A 17427-nucleotide genomic window follows, 5' to 3' on the forward strand; every position below is an offset into this window, starting at 1 on the left:
ATACCAAGAGTACATCTCTGGGGGAGATTTGAAAGCCTGTGAGACATTGACATATTTTCACAGTGTGGCTGGTGCATTTCAGAAGTGGGGACCAGGTGTGGGTACAAGGCTGAGGCAGATGCTTCTGTAACTCCTCTTCTTAATTAGCTCATCTTTGTGCATTTTTTGAATCTGTACCACACTGTTGTGGGACTGTTGGCTTAGTGTCTTACACAGTGACATATCAGGATGCTAAGGAAGGAAGACTGTGAAATGTGATGAGCTCTTAGTCACCTGACAGGTGGGTACTTCTGATGGCAAGCATAGCACAGAGCCCTGATAAGGCCACATGATTATAGATGTGCTGCCCCGAGTCTGTCCATTTCTTCGTTCTCACTTGGGGCTGTTTATTGGCAAAGGGACAAGAATTTGTCAAAGGATAAGCATTCACACCTATTAAATTAGTCATTTAGTATAACTTGCCCACACTTACGTAAAAACACCTGCCAGTGAACATTGGAGGACATGAAAAATAGCAGTGAAAAAGCTATATGTATGCTCATGCACCCATACAAGCATCTATATTCATTATAGATATTACATAATATATATCTTATGTGATATGTATATTTTATAGAGAGAGATGTGGTCAGTCACACACAGCCATATTTGTTTATTCATTAACTGATACTTTCATCTATTCATTCAAAAAAATTACTAGAAACAGGCACTGTGCCAGGGATTAGGATTACAATAGTGGTCTTTGTTTAGTATCTCAAATGTGTCATTTTAGTTTCTCTTCCAAGATGCTTGCATACATGTTCCTTTGGTCTAGAATGGATTTTCTTTCCTCCTTCTTGGCTACCTAGGTAAATTTTATGAATCTTTCAGATGTGTCACCTTTTAAATGATGTTCCCTTTGAACCAGTGATCATATTAGGTCCCAGTTATATGCTCTCATAGGATTCTGTACCTCATCATCCTGATACTTATCATAATGTGATTTCTCTGTACAGTTGTTGGGTTATGTGTACAATTACTGGATTACACTATCTTTCACATAGCTCAATACGGGTAAGATCCACATCTATTCTGAACACCATAGTTTCTTTAGTGCTCACTGAGACTGATACAGAACAGATGTTATCATTTTTTAAATAAATTAATGAATAGTCAAAAGGACATCACTTTTGTTTTCAAAGAGATTCTCTGGTTGAGGGGGTGGGCCTGCTAGTATCTGTTGTGTGATAAATATTAGGAAGTGCTCTGGAAATCAAAGAATTGGAGGCATCCATCTCAGCCTATGATTGTCAAGGAAAGTTTTCTGGAAGAATTTGGGTGTAAGTATCTGCAAGATCAGTTCAGTTGTTCAGTTCAGTTCACTGAGTCATGTCCAACTGTTTGCGACATTATGAACTGCAGCATGCCAGGCTTTCCATCATCAACTCCCAAAGCTTACTCAAACTCATGTCCATTGAGTCAGTGATGCCATCCAACATCTAATCTTCTGTCGTCCCCTTCTTCTCCTGCCTTCAATCTTTCCCAGCATCAGGGTCTTTTCAAATGAGTCAGTTCTTCACATCAGGTGGCCAACATATAGTAGTTTCAGGTTCAGCATCAGTCCTTCCAGTGAATATTCAGGACTGGTTTCCTTTAGGATTGACTGGTTTGATCTCCTTGCAGTCCAGAGGACTCTCAAGAGTCTTCTCCAACACCATGCTTCAAAAGCATCAATTCTTCGGTGATCAGCTTTCTTTATGGTCCAACTCTCACACCCATACATGACTACTGGATAAACCATAGCTTTGACTAGACAAACCTTTGTTGGTAAAGTAATGTCTCTGCTTTTTAATATGCTGTCTTGTTTGGTCATAGCTTTTCTTCCAAGGAGCAAGCATCTTTGAATTTCATGGCTGAAGTCACCATCTGCAGTGATTTTGGAGCCCCAAAGAATAAAGTCTGTCACCATTTCCATTGTTTCCCCATCTGTTTGCCATGAAGTGATGGGACCAGATGCCATGATCTTAGTTTTCTGAATGTTGACTTTTAACTCTTTTAAACTTTTTCACTTTCAACAAGAAGCTCTTCAGTTTTTTTTCACTTTCTGCCATAGAGTGGTGTCATCTGCGTATCTGAGGTTATTGATATTTCTCCCGGCAATCTTGATTCCAGCCTGTGCTTCATCCACCCGCATTTTGCATAATATACTCTGCATAGAAGTTAAATAAGCAGGGTGACAATATACAGCCCTGATGTACTCATTTCCCAATTTGGAACCAGTCTGTTGTTTCATGTCCAGTTCTAACTGTTGTTTCTTGACCTGCATACAGATTTCTCAGGAGGCAGGTCAGGTGGTCTGGTATTCCCATCTCTTAAAGAATTTTCACAGTTTGTTGTAATCCACACAGTCAAAGGCTTTGGAGTCGTCAATAAAGCAGAAGTAGATTTTTTTTTTCGGAACTCTCTTGCTCTTTCACATGTAACAACGAAGTCATTCAAAATTTGGAAAGTAGTATGTCCAAAATCATTGCAGATGGTTACTGCAGCTATGAAAATAAAAGACTCTTGCTCCTTCCAAGAAAAGCTATGGCAAGCCTAGGCAGCATATTAAAAAGCAGAGACATTGTGTTGCTTAAAGAGCTCCATATTGTGAAAGATATGGTGTTTGCAGTAGTCATGTATATCAATAACCTCAGATATAAAGATGACACCACCCTTATGGCAGAAAGCAAAGAGGAACTAAAAAGCCTCTTGATGAAAGTGAAAGAGGAGAGTGAAAAAGTTGGCTTAAAGCTCAACATTCAGATAACGAAGATCATGGCATCTGGTCCCATCACTCCATGGGAAATGGATGGGGAAACAGCAGAAACAGTGTCAGACTTTATTTTTCTGGGCTCCAAAATCACTGCAGATGGTGACTGCTGCCATGAAATTAAAAGACTCTTACTCCTTGGAAGAAAAGTTATGACTAACCTAGATAGCATATTGAAAAGCAGAGGCATTACTTTGCCAACAAAGGTACATCTAGTCAAGGCTATGGTTTTTCCAGTGGTCATGTATGGATGCGAGAGTTGGACTGTGAAGAAGGCTGAGCGCCAAAGAATTGATGCTTTTGAACTATGGTGTTGGAGAAGACTCTTGAGAGTCCCTTGGACTGCAAGGAGATCCAACCAGTCCATTCTGAAGGAGATCAGCCCTGGGTGTTCTTTGGAAAGAATGATGCTAAAGCTGAAGCTCCAGTACTTCGGCCACCTCATGCTAAGAGTTGACTCATTGGAAAAGACTCTGATGCTGGGAGGGATTGGGTGCAGGAGGAAAAGGGAACAACAGAGGATGAGATGGCTGGATGGCATCACTGACTCGATGGATGTGAGTTTGAGTAAAATCCAGGAGTTGATGATGGACAGGGAGGCCTGGCGTGCTGCGATTCATGGGGTCATAAAGAGTTGGACACGACTCAGTGACTGAATTGAACTAAACTGTATGGACATGAGAGTTGGACCATTAAGAAAGCTGAGTGCTAAAGTATAGATGCTTTTGAACTGTGGTGTTCGAGAAGACTCTAAATTGTCCCTTGGACTGCAAGAAGATCAAACCAGTCAACCCTAAAGGAAATCAGTCCTGAATATTTACTGGAAGGGCTGATGCTGAAGCTGAAGCCCCAGTACTTTGGCAACCTGATGCAAAGTGTTGGCTCATTGGAAAAGACCCTGATTCTGGGAATGATTGAAGGCAGAGGAGAAGGAGACAGAGATGTTTGCATGGCATCACTGACTCCATGGACATGAGTCTTATCAAATTTGGGAGATTGTGAAGGACAGGGAAGCTTGGTGTGCTGCAGTCCATGAAGTCGCAAAAAGTTGGACATGACTGAGTGTCTGAACAACAACATGGAACTCAATATAAAAAAATAAACATCCCAATCCAAAAATGGGTTCAAGACCTAAAGTGGCAACTCTCCAAAGAATACAAACAGATGAATTCTTTTTAACGGCTGAGTAATACTCCATTGTGTACATGTACCAAAGCTTTCTTATCCATTCATCTGCTGATGGACATCTAGGTTGTTTCCATGTCATGGCTATTATAAACAGTGCTGCGATGAACATTGGGGTACATGTGTCTCTTTCAATTCTGGTTTCCTCGGTGTGTATACCCAGCAGTGGGATTGCTGGGTCATAAGGTAGTTCTATTTGCAATTTTTTAAGGAATCTCCACACTGTTCTCCATAGTGGCTGTACTAGTTTGCATTCCCACCAACAGTGTAGGAGGGTTCCCTTTTCTCCACACCCTCTCCAGCATTTATTGCTTGCAGATTTTTGGATCGCAGCCATTCTGACTGGTGTGAAGTGGTACCTCATTGTCGTTTTGATTTGCATTTCTCTGATAATGAGTGATGTTGAGCATCTTTTCATGTGTTTGTTAGCCATCCGTATGTCTTCTTTGGAGAAATGTCTATTTAGTTCTTTGGCCCATTTTTTGATTGGGTCATTTATTTTTCTGGAATTGAGCTGCATAAGTTGCTTGTATATTTTTGAGATTAGTTGTTTGTCAGTTGCTTCATTTGCTATTATTTTCTCCCATTCAGAAGGCTGTCTTTTCACCTTGCGTATATTTTCCTTTGTTGTGCAGAAGCTTTTAATTTTAATTAGATCCCATTTGTTTATTTTTGCTTTTATTTCCAGAATTCTGGGAGGTGGATCATAGAGGATCCTGCTGTGATTTATGTCTGAGAGTGTTTTGCCTATATTCTCCTCTAGGAGTTTTATAGTTTCTGGTCTTACATTTAGATCTTTAATCCATTTTGAGTTTATTTTTGTGTGCGGTGTTAGAAAGTGATCTAGTTTCATTCTTTTACAAGTGGTTGACCAGTTTTCCCAGCACCACTTGTTAAAGAGATTGTCTTTACTCCATTGTATATTCTTGCCTCCTTTGTCAAAGATAAGGTGTCCATATGTGTGTGGATTTATCTCTGGGCTTTCTATTTTGTTCCATTGATCTATATGTCTGTCTTTGTGCCAGTACCATACTGTTTTGATGACTGTGGCTTTGTAGTAGAGCCTGAAGTCAGGCAAGTTGATTCCTCCAGTTCCATTCTTCTTTCTCAAGATTGCTTTGGCTATTCGAGGTTTTTTGTATTTCCATACAAATCTTGAAATTATTTGTTCTAGTTCTGTGAAAAATATGGCTGGTAGCTTGATAGGGATTGCGTTGAATTTGTAAATTGCTTTGGGTAGTATACTCATTTTCACTATATTGATTCTTCCAATCCATGAACATGGTATATTTCTCCATCTATTAGTGTCCTCTTTGATTTCTTTCATCAGTGTTTTATAGTTTTCTATATATAGGTCTTTAGTTTCTTTGGGTAGATATATTCCTAAGTATTTTATTCTTTTTGTTGCAATGGTGAATGGAATTGTTTCCTTAATTTCTTTTTCTACTTTCTCATTATTAGTGTATAGGAATGCAAGGGATTTCTGTGTGTTGATTTTATATCCTGCAACTTTACTATATTCATTGATGAGCTCTAGTAATTTTCTGGTGGAGTCTTTAGGGTTTTCCATGTAGAGGATCATGTCATCTGCAAACAGTGAGAGTTTTACTTCTTCTTTTCCAATTTGGATTCCTTTTATTTCTTTTTCTGCTCTGATTGCTGTGGCCAAAACTTCCAGAACTATGTTGAATAGTAGCAGTGAAAGTGGACACCCTTGTCTTGTTCCTGACTTTAGGGGAAATGCTTTCAATTTTTCACCATTAAGGATAATGTTTGCTGTGGGTTTGTCATATATAGCTTTTATTATGTTGAGGTATGTTCCTTCTATTCCTGCTTTCTGGAGAGTTTTTATCATAAATGGATGTTGAATTTTGTCAAAGGCCTTCTCTGCATCTATTGAGATAATCATATGGTTTTTATTTTTCAATTTGTTAATGTGGTGAATTACATTGATTGATTTGCGGATATTGAAGAATCCTTGCATCCCTGGGATAAAGCCCACTTGGTCATGGTGTATGAATTCATTTGAATCAGTTCTGATGAGATGGATGAAACTGGAGCCAATTATACAGAGTGAAGTAAGCCAGAAAGAAAAACACCAATACAGTATACTAACACATATATATGGAATTTAGAAAGATGGCAATGACGACCCTGTATGCAAGACAGGAAAAAAGACACAGCTGTGTATAACGGACTTTTGGACTCAAAGAGAGAGGGAGAGGGCGGGATGATTTGGGAGAATGGCATTCTATCATGTATACTATCATGTAAGAATTGAATCGCCAGTCTATGTCTGACGCAGGATACAGCATGCTTGGTGCTGGTGCATGGGGATCACCCACAGAGATGTTATGGGGAGGGAGGTGGGAGGGGATTTCATGTTTGGGAACACATGTAAGAATTAAAGATTTTAAAATTTAATAAAAAAAAATAAATTAAAAAAACAAACAAACAAACAAACAAACAAACAGATGACCAATACACACATGCAAAGATGCTCAACATCAGTAATTATTAGAGAAATTCAAATGAAAACTGCAATGAATTATCACCTTATACCTCTTAGAATGGTCATCATCAAAAAAAATCTGTAATGAATAATTGCTTGAGAGGGTCTGGAGAAAAGGGAACCCTCTTCCATTGTTGGTTGGAATGTAAATTGATACAGATACCATATAGAGTAGCATGGAGGTTTCTCAAGAACTAAAAGTAATCCCACTGCTGGGCATGTACCCTAAGAAAACAATATTTCAGCATGATGTGTGTACCCCACTCTTAATTGCAGCACTCCTTACAATAATAACCAAGACATGGAAACAACCCAAGTTGTTGCCAACAGATTAATTGATAAAGAAGAAGTGATATAAATATACAAAGGAATATTACTCAGCCATAAAAAAGAATGAAGTTGGGCAATTAGTAGAGATGTGGATGGACTTAAAGTCTGTTCTACAAAGTAAAATATGTCAGAAACAGAAAAAATATCATATTTTAATGCATATACGTGGAATCTAGAGAAGCTGTACAGATGAACCTATTTCTAAGATAAGAATAGAGATGCCGACATGCAGAATAGACATGTGGACACAAGGTGGTAAGGGAATGATGGAGCCAGGGACAGAGGAGCCGGATGGGCTGCCATCTGTGGGGTCGCACAGAGTTCGACATGACTGAAGCGAGTTAGCAGCAGCAGTGGCAGCAGCAGCAGCATGGGTATACATATTTCTGATTCACTTCATTGTACAGCAGAAACTAATGCAATGTTGTAAACCAATTATACTCCAATAATAATAATAAAAAGAAAGAATATCAGGGGAGATACACCATATGCACACACACTCATACACACACACACACAGAGACACATGCACACACATTTATATTTTTACTAAAATATAATTGTGTTCTATACAATATTCTGACAGTTTTAGCAGCTTTTTATTGTGAAATATCACATATATCTTTAGGTCTTTTTGTGTATATATTTGCCAGTTCTGGGTAGGGCATACATAATTTTCTTCTAGATTTTCCTCTATATTTTTTTTTAATTTTAAACTTTTAATTGATCTTAAATTTTATTTTTTTCAGTGCTGTGAGATGGTATTTAATTTTTAGTTCTTTAGATGGCTAATGCCATTTAGTAAATTGACCATTCTTTCTCCATTGATTTAAAATGCTAATTTGTGATATGTTAAAAATTATATACACAGATTTGCTTTTGAATTCTTCCTTTAGACCTAATAATCTCTTTGTTTCTGTAGAAATAAACATTTTTATTAAAGTGCATTTTATTTATTCCAATATCAGATTCTTCTTTAGTAGTCCTATTCATGAATTTTTGGCTATAGGCATTTATTCCTTTATGGTAATCAGTAATTTTAAGATTTACTGTATTAATAAGATTTACTGTATTAAATGTATTCTTATGATTTCTATAGCTTTCATTGCTGCTTTGAATAGGCTGTTTTCACATTTCTACTTCTTGGTCTTTACTGCTAATATAAAAACAGCTATAGATTCTTTATTTTATATTCAGCTACGTACAATGTTTACTTATTAGTTCTAGTAGGTGTTATTTCTTATAAAATAATGTGTTTTTTGGACAAAAATGCAAGAAAGAGCATTGAAATTAAAAGACTTTCTAGGTTTTCATGAGGTTTTCTAGGTTTTCATGGCATGAGGTGGCCAAAGTACTGGAGCTTCAGCTTTAGCATCATTCCTTCCAAAGAAAGGCTGATCTCCTTCAGAATGGACTGGTTGGATCTCTTTGCAGTCCAAGGGACTCTCAAGAGTCTTCTCCAACACCACAGTTCAAAAGCATCAATTCTTTGACACTCAGCCTTCTTCACAGTCCAACTCTCACATCCATACATGACCACAGGAAAAACCATAGCCTTGACTAGGTGGACCTTAGTCGGCAGAGTAATGTCTCTGCTTTTGAGTATGCTATCTAGGTTAGTCATAACTTTTCTTCCAAGGAGTAAGTGTCTTTTAATTTCATGGCTGCAATCACCATCTGCAGTGATTTTGGAGCCCCCAAAAATAAAGTCTGACACTGTTTCCACTGTTTCCCCGTCTATTTCCCATGAAGTGGTGGGATCAGATGCCATGATCTTCGTTTTCTGAATGTGGAGCTTTAAGCCAACTTTTTCGCTCTCCTCTTTCACTTTCATCAAGAGGCTTTTTAGCTCCTCTTCACTTTCTGCCATAAGGGTGGTGTCATTGCATATCTGAGGTTATTGATATTTCTCCCAGCAATCTTGATCCAGCTTGTGATTCATCCAGTCCAGCGTTTCTCATGATGTACTCTGCATATAAGTTAAATAAGCAGGGTGACAATATACAGCCTTGACGTACTCCTTTTCCTATTTGGAACCAGTCTGTTGTTCCATGTCCAGTTCTAACTGTTGCTTCCTGTCCTGCATCCAGACTTCTCAAGAGGCAGGTTAGGTGGTCTGTTATTCCCATCTCTCTCAGAATTTTCCATAGTTTATTATGATCCATACAGTCAAAGGCTTTGGCATAGTCAATAAAGCAGAAATAGACCTACACTTAAATATATGATATATGCTGTGTTCTTTGGAGAGGGAAAGAAATGCTATACATGCAATAAAGAAAGAAATTCCCCTAAAATTGTAGAAACTTTCTGTTTAACTAACGCTTCATAACCTTATATTAACTTTCATTCATAATAATCTTTCTTTTTTACTATTATCCAAACAGTTTTACTTATTTAATATTAAGTACTGGTGGGCTGCAGTCCATGGGGTCACTAGAGTTGGGCACGACTGAGTGACTTCACCTTCACTTTTCACTTTCATGCACTGGAGAAGGAAATGGCAACCCACTCCAGTATTCTTGCCTGGAGAATCCCAGGGACGAGGGAGCCTGGTGGGCTGCCGTCTATGGGGTCGCACAGAATTGACACGACTGATGCGACTTAGCAGCAGTAGCAGCAGCAGCAATCAAGCAAAAAGTTTTTATCCCACCTCACCAAGGTGCAAATGACTGTATTGATAGCTCAGATTCAAAACAATTTCCTTAAAATTACACTTTAGGCAGTGAGATTTATTTTGTCTTTCTTTGTTACTATTTAGACATATATAATCAGTTCAGTTCAGTTTAGTTGTTCAGTTGAGCCTGACTCTTTGAGACATCATGGAGTGAACCACACCAGGCTACCCTGTCCATCACCAACTCCCAGAGCTTGCTCAAACTCATGTCCATGGAGTTGATGATGCCATCCAGCCACTTCATCCCATGTCGACCCCTTCTTCTCCTGCCTTCAATCTTTCGCAGCATCAGGGTCTTTTTCAATGAGTCACTTCTTTGCATCTGGTGGCCAAAGTATTAGAGTTTCAGGTTCAGCATCAGTCCTTCCAGTGAATATTCAGGACTGATTTCTTTTAGGATGGACTGGCTGGATATCCTTGCAGTCCAAGGGACTCTCAAGAGTCTTCTCCAACACCACAATTCTAAAGCATCAATTCTTCAGTGCTCAGCTTTCTTTATAGTCCAACTCTCACATCCATACATGACCATGGAAAAACCATAGCTTTGACTAGATGGACCTTTGTTGCAACGTAATGTCTCTGCATTTTAGTATGCTGTTGAGGTTTGTCATAGCTTTTCTTCCAAAGAGCAAGCATCAAGCATATTTAATTATAGGGCTTCCCTGGTGGCTCAGATAGAATCTGCATGCAATGAGGGAGACCTGGGTTTGATCCCTGGGTTTGGAAGATCTCCTGGAGAAGGGAAAGGCTACCCACTCCAGCATTCTGGTCTGGAGAATTCATGGACTATACAGTCCATGGGGTGACAAACAGTTTGACATAGCTGAGACATATATGATATTTCCCCTTAAACTCTGAGATGTAGAGACTTATTTATTTGTAAATTGTCATGGCACTAGAGTTATATTCTTAAAAAGTGTCATCTGGGTCTCAAACATAGTTGAAAATTGTCTTATTGTCTTGCTAGATAAAATAATTTTTCTTGACAAATACTGTAAGCTGTCACTTATATGTGGAATCTAAAAAGCCAAACTCATATAGAGAGTAGAATGGTGGTTACCAGGGGACTAGGGGAAATGGGGAGTTATTCTAAGTTCCAATTAGAAGGTGACTAGGTTTTGGAGATCTAATGCATTTCATTTCGATTATAGGTAACAATTTTGCATTATACATTGAAAGTTAAGAGCAGATTTTAAATATTCTCACCTCAAAAAGAAGAAATTGTAGTTATATGAAATGACAAAGGTTCAAACTGATGGTACAGTGCTGATCATTTTGCAGTATTTAAGTGTATCAAATCAACCCTTTGTAGACCTTAAACTTGCACCATGTTATATATCTCAATAAAGCTAGAAAAATTGTTTAAGAAGATAGTTATTTCCTTAAAATGTTGAAATCTGTTGAACTTGAAATACAGTTATGGTATCATCTTCATAATGGCAGGAAGCAAAGAGGAACTTAACTAAAGAGCCTCTTGATGAGGGGTAAGAGAAGAGTGAAAAAGCTAGCTTAAAATGAAACATTCAAAAAACTAAGGCCATGGCATCCAATCCATTACTTCATGGCAAATAGATGTGGAAAAAGTAGAAACAGTGGCAGAGTTTATTTTCTTGGGCTCAAAAAATCATTTCCAGGCTTCCCAGGTGGCACCAGTGTTAAGAACCCACCTGCCAATGCAGGAGACACAAGAGACATGGGTTTGACCCCTGGGTCGGGAAGATCCCCTGAAGGAAATGGCAACCGATTCCAGTATTCTTGCCTGGAGAAGCCCATGGACAGAGGAGCCTGGTAGGCTATAGTCCATATTGTCACAAAGAGGTGGACACAATTGAAGCGACTGTTAAGTAGGATACGACTGAAATGACATACACACACACAGATCACTGGATGGTGACTGCAGCCATGAAATTAAAAGACAGTTGCTGCTTGGAAGAAAAAGTATGACAAACCTAGACAGTGTATTAAAAAAAATAGAGACACTGCTTTGCCAACAAAAGTCCATATAGTCACAGCTATGGTTTTTCCAGTAGTTATATATGGATGTGAGTGTTGGACTGTAAATAAGTCTGAGCACTAAAGAATTGATGCTTTCAAATTGTGGTTCTGGAGAAGACTCTTGAGAGACCCTTAGACTGCAAGAAGATAAAACCAGTAAATCCTAAAGGAGATCAATCCTGAATATTCTTTGGAAAGACTGATGTTGAAGCTGAAACTCCAATACTTCGGCCACTTGATGTGAAGAGCCAACTGATTGGAAAAGATCTTGATGCTGGAAAAGACTGAGGGCAGGAGGAGAAGGGGGTGACAGAGGATGAGATGGTTGGATGGCATCACTGACTCGATGGACATGGGTTTGAGAAAGCTCTGGGAGATGGTGGAGTACAGGGAAGCCTGGTGTGCTGCAATCCATGGGTTTGCAAAGAGTTGGACACAACTTAGCAATTGAACAATAACAACAAAAGTCAGGCAGAATGCTAGGCATTGATGATATATCAATGAGCAAGACATGCATTTTTTTCTGCCATGCAAATGTTTTACTCATTTAATATTGTACACAATATCACAGTTTATTACACATCATCTAGTATTAGACAGACTTCACTTTGAGACCTGGGTCTGTTACCTACAATTGTATGAACATGGTCAAGTTTCTTAGCATTCCTTGCTTTTAAAATGAGAGGCATTAAAAGTATCCACTTGATGGGAGTTTTTAAAAGTATTAATCTATAAAAATATTTGGAATACCACTTGGCACTAATTTCTCCATTCTTACTGGAACTGCCTAATTCAATGAATATAATCTTATAAAGACTTTGCAGCATTTCTTTGGTATCTTTGACTCTACTCCTTTCACTCTGAAGTCCAGCTTCTACACTGCTGATTAATTAGCAACTCATCCCACTCTTTTTCATTTCCCCAACCATTTCACACTTATTGCTTGCCCTCCCCTGACTATGCTGGGCTCTTCCACCTCCCTGCTTCATTCATATTTCATTACCATCTGTCTTTTAGAGTTCTTGTTCTCTCCCTGTTGGCCTTCTGAACACATACTTTTTCTACAAATTGCTTGTCAAACTCTATCTGCCTGGGGAGAAATTCAGACGTTCATTTTCTCCATATTTCCATAGCTCCTGTGTGCCTCTGTTACAGTCCAGTTATTTGTAACTTAATTATCTGTGGGGCCCATGAGATAAAAGACTATGTTTTGACTTGGTATCCTTTGGTGTGGCACAACTGTAGCTTGATTCTAGATGAACGTTTAGTTTCTATGAATGAATGCTTAGTCACCCTGTGTTAGGCATTATGCTGGTGATAGTATGCAGTTATGTATGCCCCAAGAGGTACACAATGTGAAGTTGGATGAGGAACATAAGATTCATGCCATGAATGAACGTACTATTTCATTTACAAGGAAAGGATGTCAGATTTAGCCTATTCATTGTTTTGAAGAGAAAAATTAATACTAATTTAAAATTCTTGGAACTTCCCTGATGGTCCAGTGGTTAAAAATCTATCTTGCAATGCAGGGGATGCGTGTTTGATCCCACATGACTTGCGGTAGGTAACTAAAGGTGCCGCAACTACTGAGCCTATGTTCTGCAATGAAAGATCCTGTGTGCCGCAACTATGACCTGACACAGCCAAATAAATAAAGTTTTTAAAAAATATTCTTTCAACTTACCTGCTAGTGAAAACAGTTTCATTGTAAGTTTTGCCCCTTTGAGGAATGTATTTTTATATACCCAAATTTCAAACTGTCCTAGCTTCTTGTGATATAAGTAGATGAGCATTATCTCTATGTTTCAAGTGATTTACTATAATTAGAGGGTTTGCATCAATCATGAGTGGAATCTTGCATGTGACACTGAACTAAACTACTTGCTCTGTGCTTTCTAAATTTTGAAATGTTTAATGTGGACATCTTGGGCATTGGATCATAGCATATTTGCAAAAGCTGAAGTGATCATCCCTTAGTTTTAATTTTTCAAATTGTAAGAATTTTTTTCTTTTGTCAGCTTGCACAGTTTAACAAGTGTGAAACCAAAAATATTTATTAGTTTATTTAATATGGTGGTGTGTATAGAATTTCTATGCATAGTATTTGCATACAGTATTCAAAATAATTTAATTTTTCTTTATTGATACAAGTCACTTTAGCACAATGGTAGTCCTTAACATTATCATTTGAGTCTTAACCATTGTATCTTAAGTTCAGACGTGCTTTTTAGAACAGCAAGAATTTCAAGTTCATAGACTGTTGTGCTTATAAAGTAGTTTTTAATTTGTTGCCTCTGATGAATTATACTTACTTGTTATTTTCTGGATGATTTTGGGTGACTATGGCATTGGAAATAGGACATAAGCTTACTGTATTTTATCTGTGTTCTTAACAATTGTGAGAGTATTTTTAATGTTATGAAAGATGCAAGTTAGAAGAAATTCTCATTTTCTCATCTGTGTATGAAGACCCTAAGTCGTTTTAAGATACAAATCTTCAAAATATAGAAGAAAGCCTTGGGATATTTTCAGTGGTGCATGGAGTTTTGTTGTTCAGCAATGTAGTGAGATTATAAGAATTTTATTTACTCTGAATTTCATATTTAATAAGAATTAAATACTAAATAAGAAGATTAAACCAGTCAGTCCTAAAGGAAATCAACCCTGAACATTCATTGAAAGAACTAATGCTGAAGCTAAAGCTCCACTACTTTGGCCATGTAATGTGAAGAGCTGACTCGTTAGAAAAGACCCTGATGTTGGGAAAGATTGAAGGCAAGAGAAGGGGATGACAGAGGATGAGATGGTTGGATGGCATCACCAACTCAATGAACGTGAGTTTGAGCACGTTCCAGGAGATGGTGAAGGACAGGGAAGCCTGGCATGCTGCAGTCCATGGGGTCACAAAGAGATGGACATGACTGAGTGACTGAACAACAACAAGAAATTAATAATTAAAAAAAATAACAACAGTGAATATTGTCATTAAAGGAATGTAAGTTTAATTTGTATCAGAATTTTTTAGTTACAGTATAGTGGTGATGATGTAAGGATTTTATATAGGAAGAAGTTTTAGGGAAGGGCATTTCAGACAGCTGGTAATCCAACCAGGAGATAATGGTTTATAATCCAAGAGAGAAGAGAGATTTAGGAAGAAGAGGAGATGAACACTGTCAAACTAAAGGGAAAAAAAGCAACCAAAGTTAAATAAGATAAGGACAAAATATGATATATTGGATTAGCTAATTACAAAAGCAGTTTCAATGGAGCAGTTGGAGAAGGAACCAAATTTCAATGAATATCATCTATCTTGTTTTCTTTCTTTCACACTTAAGAACTAGACAGAAAATTGCTATTATTACCATTTCTGACTGGCATTATTGTTAGTGAATATAACATATGTTGAAGTTCAGTGTTGTAACATGACAATATGAGATGAGTGGTGATGTTTTGATCCTAGCAGGTGACTTTCTCAGCTTCTGTCAAATCTATTAAACTAAAATGTATGTGAAATACTAATAAAGATACTGTTTTTAGCTTAGACTTTCTACTTCTCATTTTACATTGATTTTAAGAACTTCTTTGTCAGACCAACCTCTTAACTTGGCTCCCACAATATTTAGACTCTATAGTAAGCTCTCAAAAATATATAATATATTTGGACTATGTTTTATTTTTTTACAATATTACTGACTCTATCCCCTCACTTCTAGACGGGGAGAACTTATAGGGAATAGCACCCTAAGCCATAGGCAACACAGACTGGCTTGCATTCTAACCGGACACTAGCAAAGGGACCTGTCTTTTCCTGTCAGATTTTTGGGACCTCCTTATAAGATGAGATAGATAAGAAACAAAATATGAGTATATGTAAACAACATATAACTGATTTCAGCCAAAGTCAAAGGAGAAGCAATAGGGTAACTCTACAAAGAAGGTTTATTTACGATACAAACTCAACTCTTTCATCTGTGCCATGTTCTTTCTCAGGGCGGATCTTACTATTGATAGATCATATATGATCCTGCTTGAAATTACTATATAATGCATTGTGTATATTTATTTATCACTATAATTCCATTATTAAAAGGTAGATTTCCTTTTGCCATGGCATCTGGGAATAAGTATGAATGGAGAAAACTTAACAAAGACTTTTAACTCTGTCTGGTCAGATTCCTATTCCAGTTTTGTCTGCTTTCATTTTTGTGAATGAAGGAATGAATGCAGATCATTCCACAGTTTTAATTCCTTGTTTTGTCTCTTCATTCCTGGGGTCTAGCTGACCTGCATGATTTTCTTTGAGATTACTATTGTAACTTAAGCAATTCTGTCTGTTCAAGATAACCTGGTGCTTGTCTCTGCTTGTGTACCATAGAGTCCCTCTCTGGTTATATTTCCCATTTAACAAATGAATTGTGATAATTAATAATATTGAATGGACATAATAGCATCTTAAAATCATTCAATGGTGAGGGAAATTGCTAAGTAAAATATAATATTCATGGTAATTACAGCGAATGGGATATAATATTGAAAAACAGCTAGATTAGCAGGTTTTAAAAAGACCATGCTCCAGGGAATGAGGGGACCCAGGAATGAATAGGTAGAGCACAACAGATTTTAGGGCAGCAAAACTACTCTGCATGATACTAAAATGGTGGGCACATATTATTACGCATTTGTCTAAACTCAAGGATATATAACATCAAGAGTGAATCCTAATGTAAACCATGAACTTTGGATGATAATATTATATAAATATAGGTTCATTGATTGTAACAAATGTACCACTGTAGTGTACAATATCAATAGTTTCCAGGGGAAGAGATTGTGTCCGGGAAGTGATCGGGGGTATGTGGACAATATATTCAACTAAGTTTTCCTATGTATCTAAAACTACTCTAAAAATAGTATATTTAAAATTAAACAACAACAAAATGTTTATGCTCATTAACATCTTAGAAGCATCCAGAAGATGAACTGAAACTTACTTTCTCTAAATCAAAATGAATGACTTAACGTATTGGGGAAATTTGTGTACCCAAGGGGACTGCTTCTCTTGCTTTGGTCACTAGCTACTCTTCTGATAAACATTTAAAAAGCTATAAATTCAATTACTTAAAAAAAATAAATTCAGTTACTTGTATTATATCTTATTAACACTTGCTTCCATTTACCTCTAGGTTTGAAGTTTGAGGAAATCCAAGAAAGATTTGGTGAGGAGTTCTTTAATATATGCTTTGATGACAATGAGAGAGTCCTTCGAGCTGTAGGTGGCACATTGCAGGACTTTTTTAATGGCTTTGATGCTTTGTTGGAACATATTAGAACTTCTTTTGGAAAACAGGCCACTCTAGAGTCACCATCATTCCTATGCAAAGAGCTCCCTGAAGGTACTCTTATACTCCATTACTTCCACCCTCACCACATTGTGGGGTTTGCAATGCTTGGAATGATTAAGGCTGCAGGAAAGAAGATCTATCGGCTGGATGTGGAAGTGAACCAGGTCGCTGAGAAACTGTGCTCCGATGGTTCAAACCCAGGCAATTGTAATGGCCTCGCTTTCCTTATCAGACAATGTGAAAATGCTAATGTCACGAAGAACCTTCCTCAGGGAACATCCCAAGTTCCTGCGGACCTCAGAATTAGCATCAACACCTTCTGCAGAGCCTTCCCTTTTCACTTGATGTTTGACCCCCACATGTCAGTCCTTCAACTGGGGGAAGGCCTAAGGAAGCAGCTCCGATGTGACACTCACAAAGTGCTCAAGTTTGAGGACTGCTTTGAGATCATTTCTCCGAAGGTTAATGCCACCTTCGAAAGGGTTCTGCTGCGCCTGTCTACCCCATTTGTGATTAGGACCAAGCCTGAGGCTTCTAGCACTGAGAATAAAGACAAGGTAAGTGGCCATGTTGATATGGGTGAAAGGAACTGGGA

The 17427-nt window shown here is 37.8% G+C and overlaps 1 protein-coding gene across 1 annotated transcript in view; it reads left to right on the forward strand.

Annotated features, from left to right (window-relative positions):
- GUCY1A2 (guanylate cyclase 1 soluble subunit alpha 2) overlaps positions 1–17427 on the forward strand; it is a 474198-nt gene that overhangs the window by 137371 nt on the left and 319400 nt on the right. Inside the window, exon 4 of the mRNA XM_068989029.1 lies at positions 16674–17389. Coding sequence (XP_068845130.1) covers positions 16674–17389 — 716 coding nt within the window. The remainder of the gene's footprint in view (positions 1–16673; positions 17390–17427) is intronic.

Source organism: Capricornis sumatraensis, chromosome 16, assembly GCF_032405125.1.
Source record: "Capricornis sumatraensis isolate serow.1 chromosome 16, serow.2, whole genome shotgun sequence".
Lineage (NCBI taxonomy): Eukaryota > Metazoa > Chordata > Mammalia > Artiodactyla > Bovidae > Capricornis > Capricornis sumatraensis.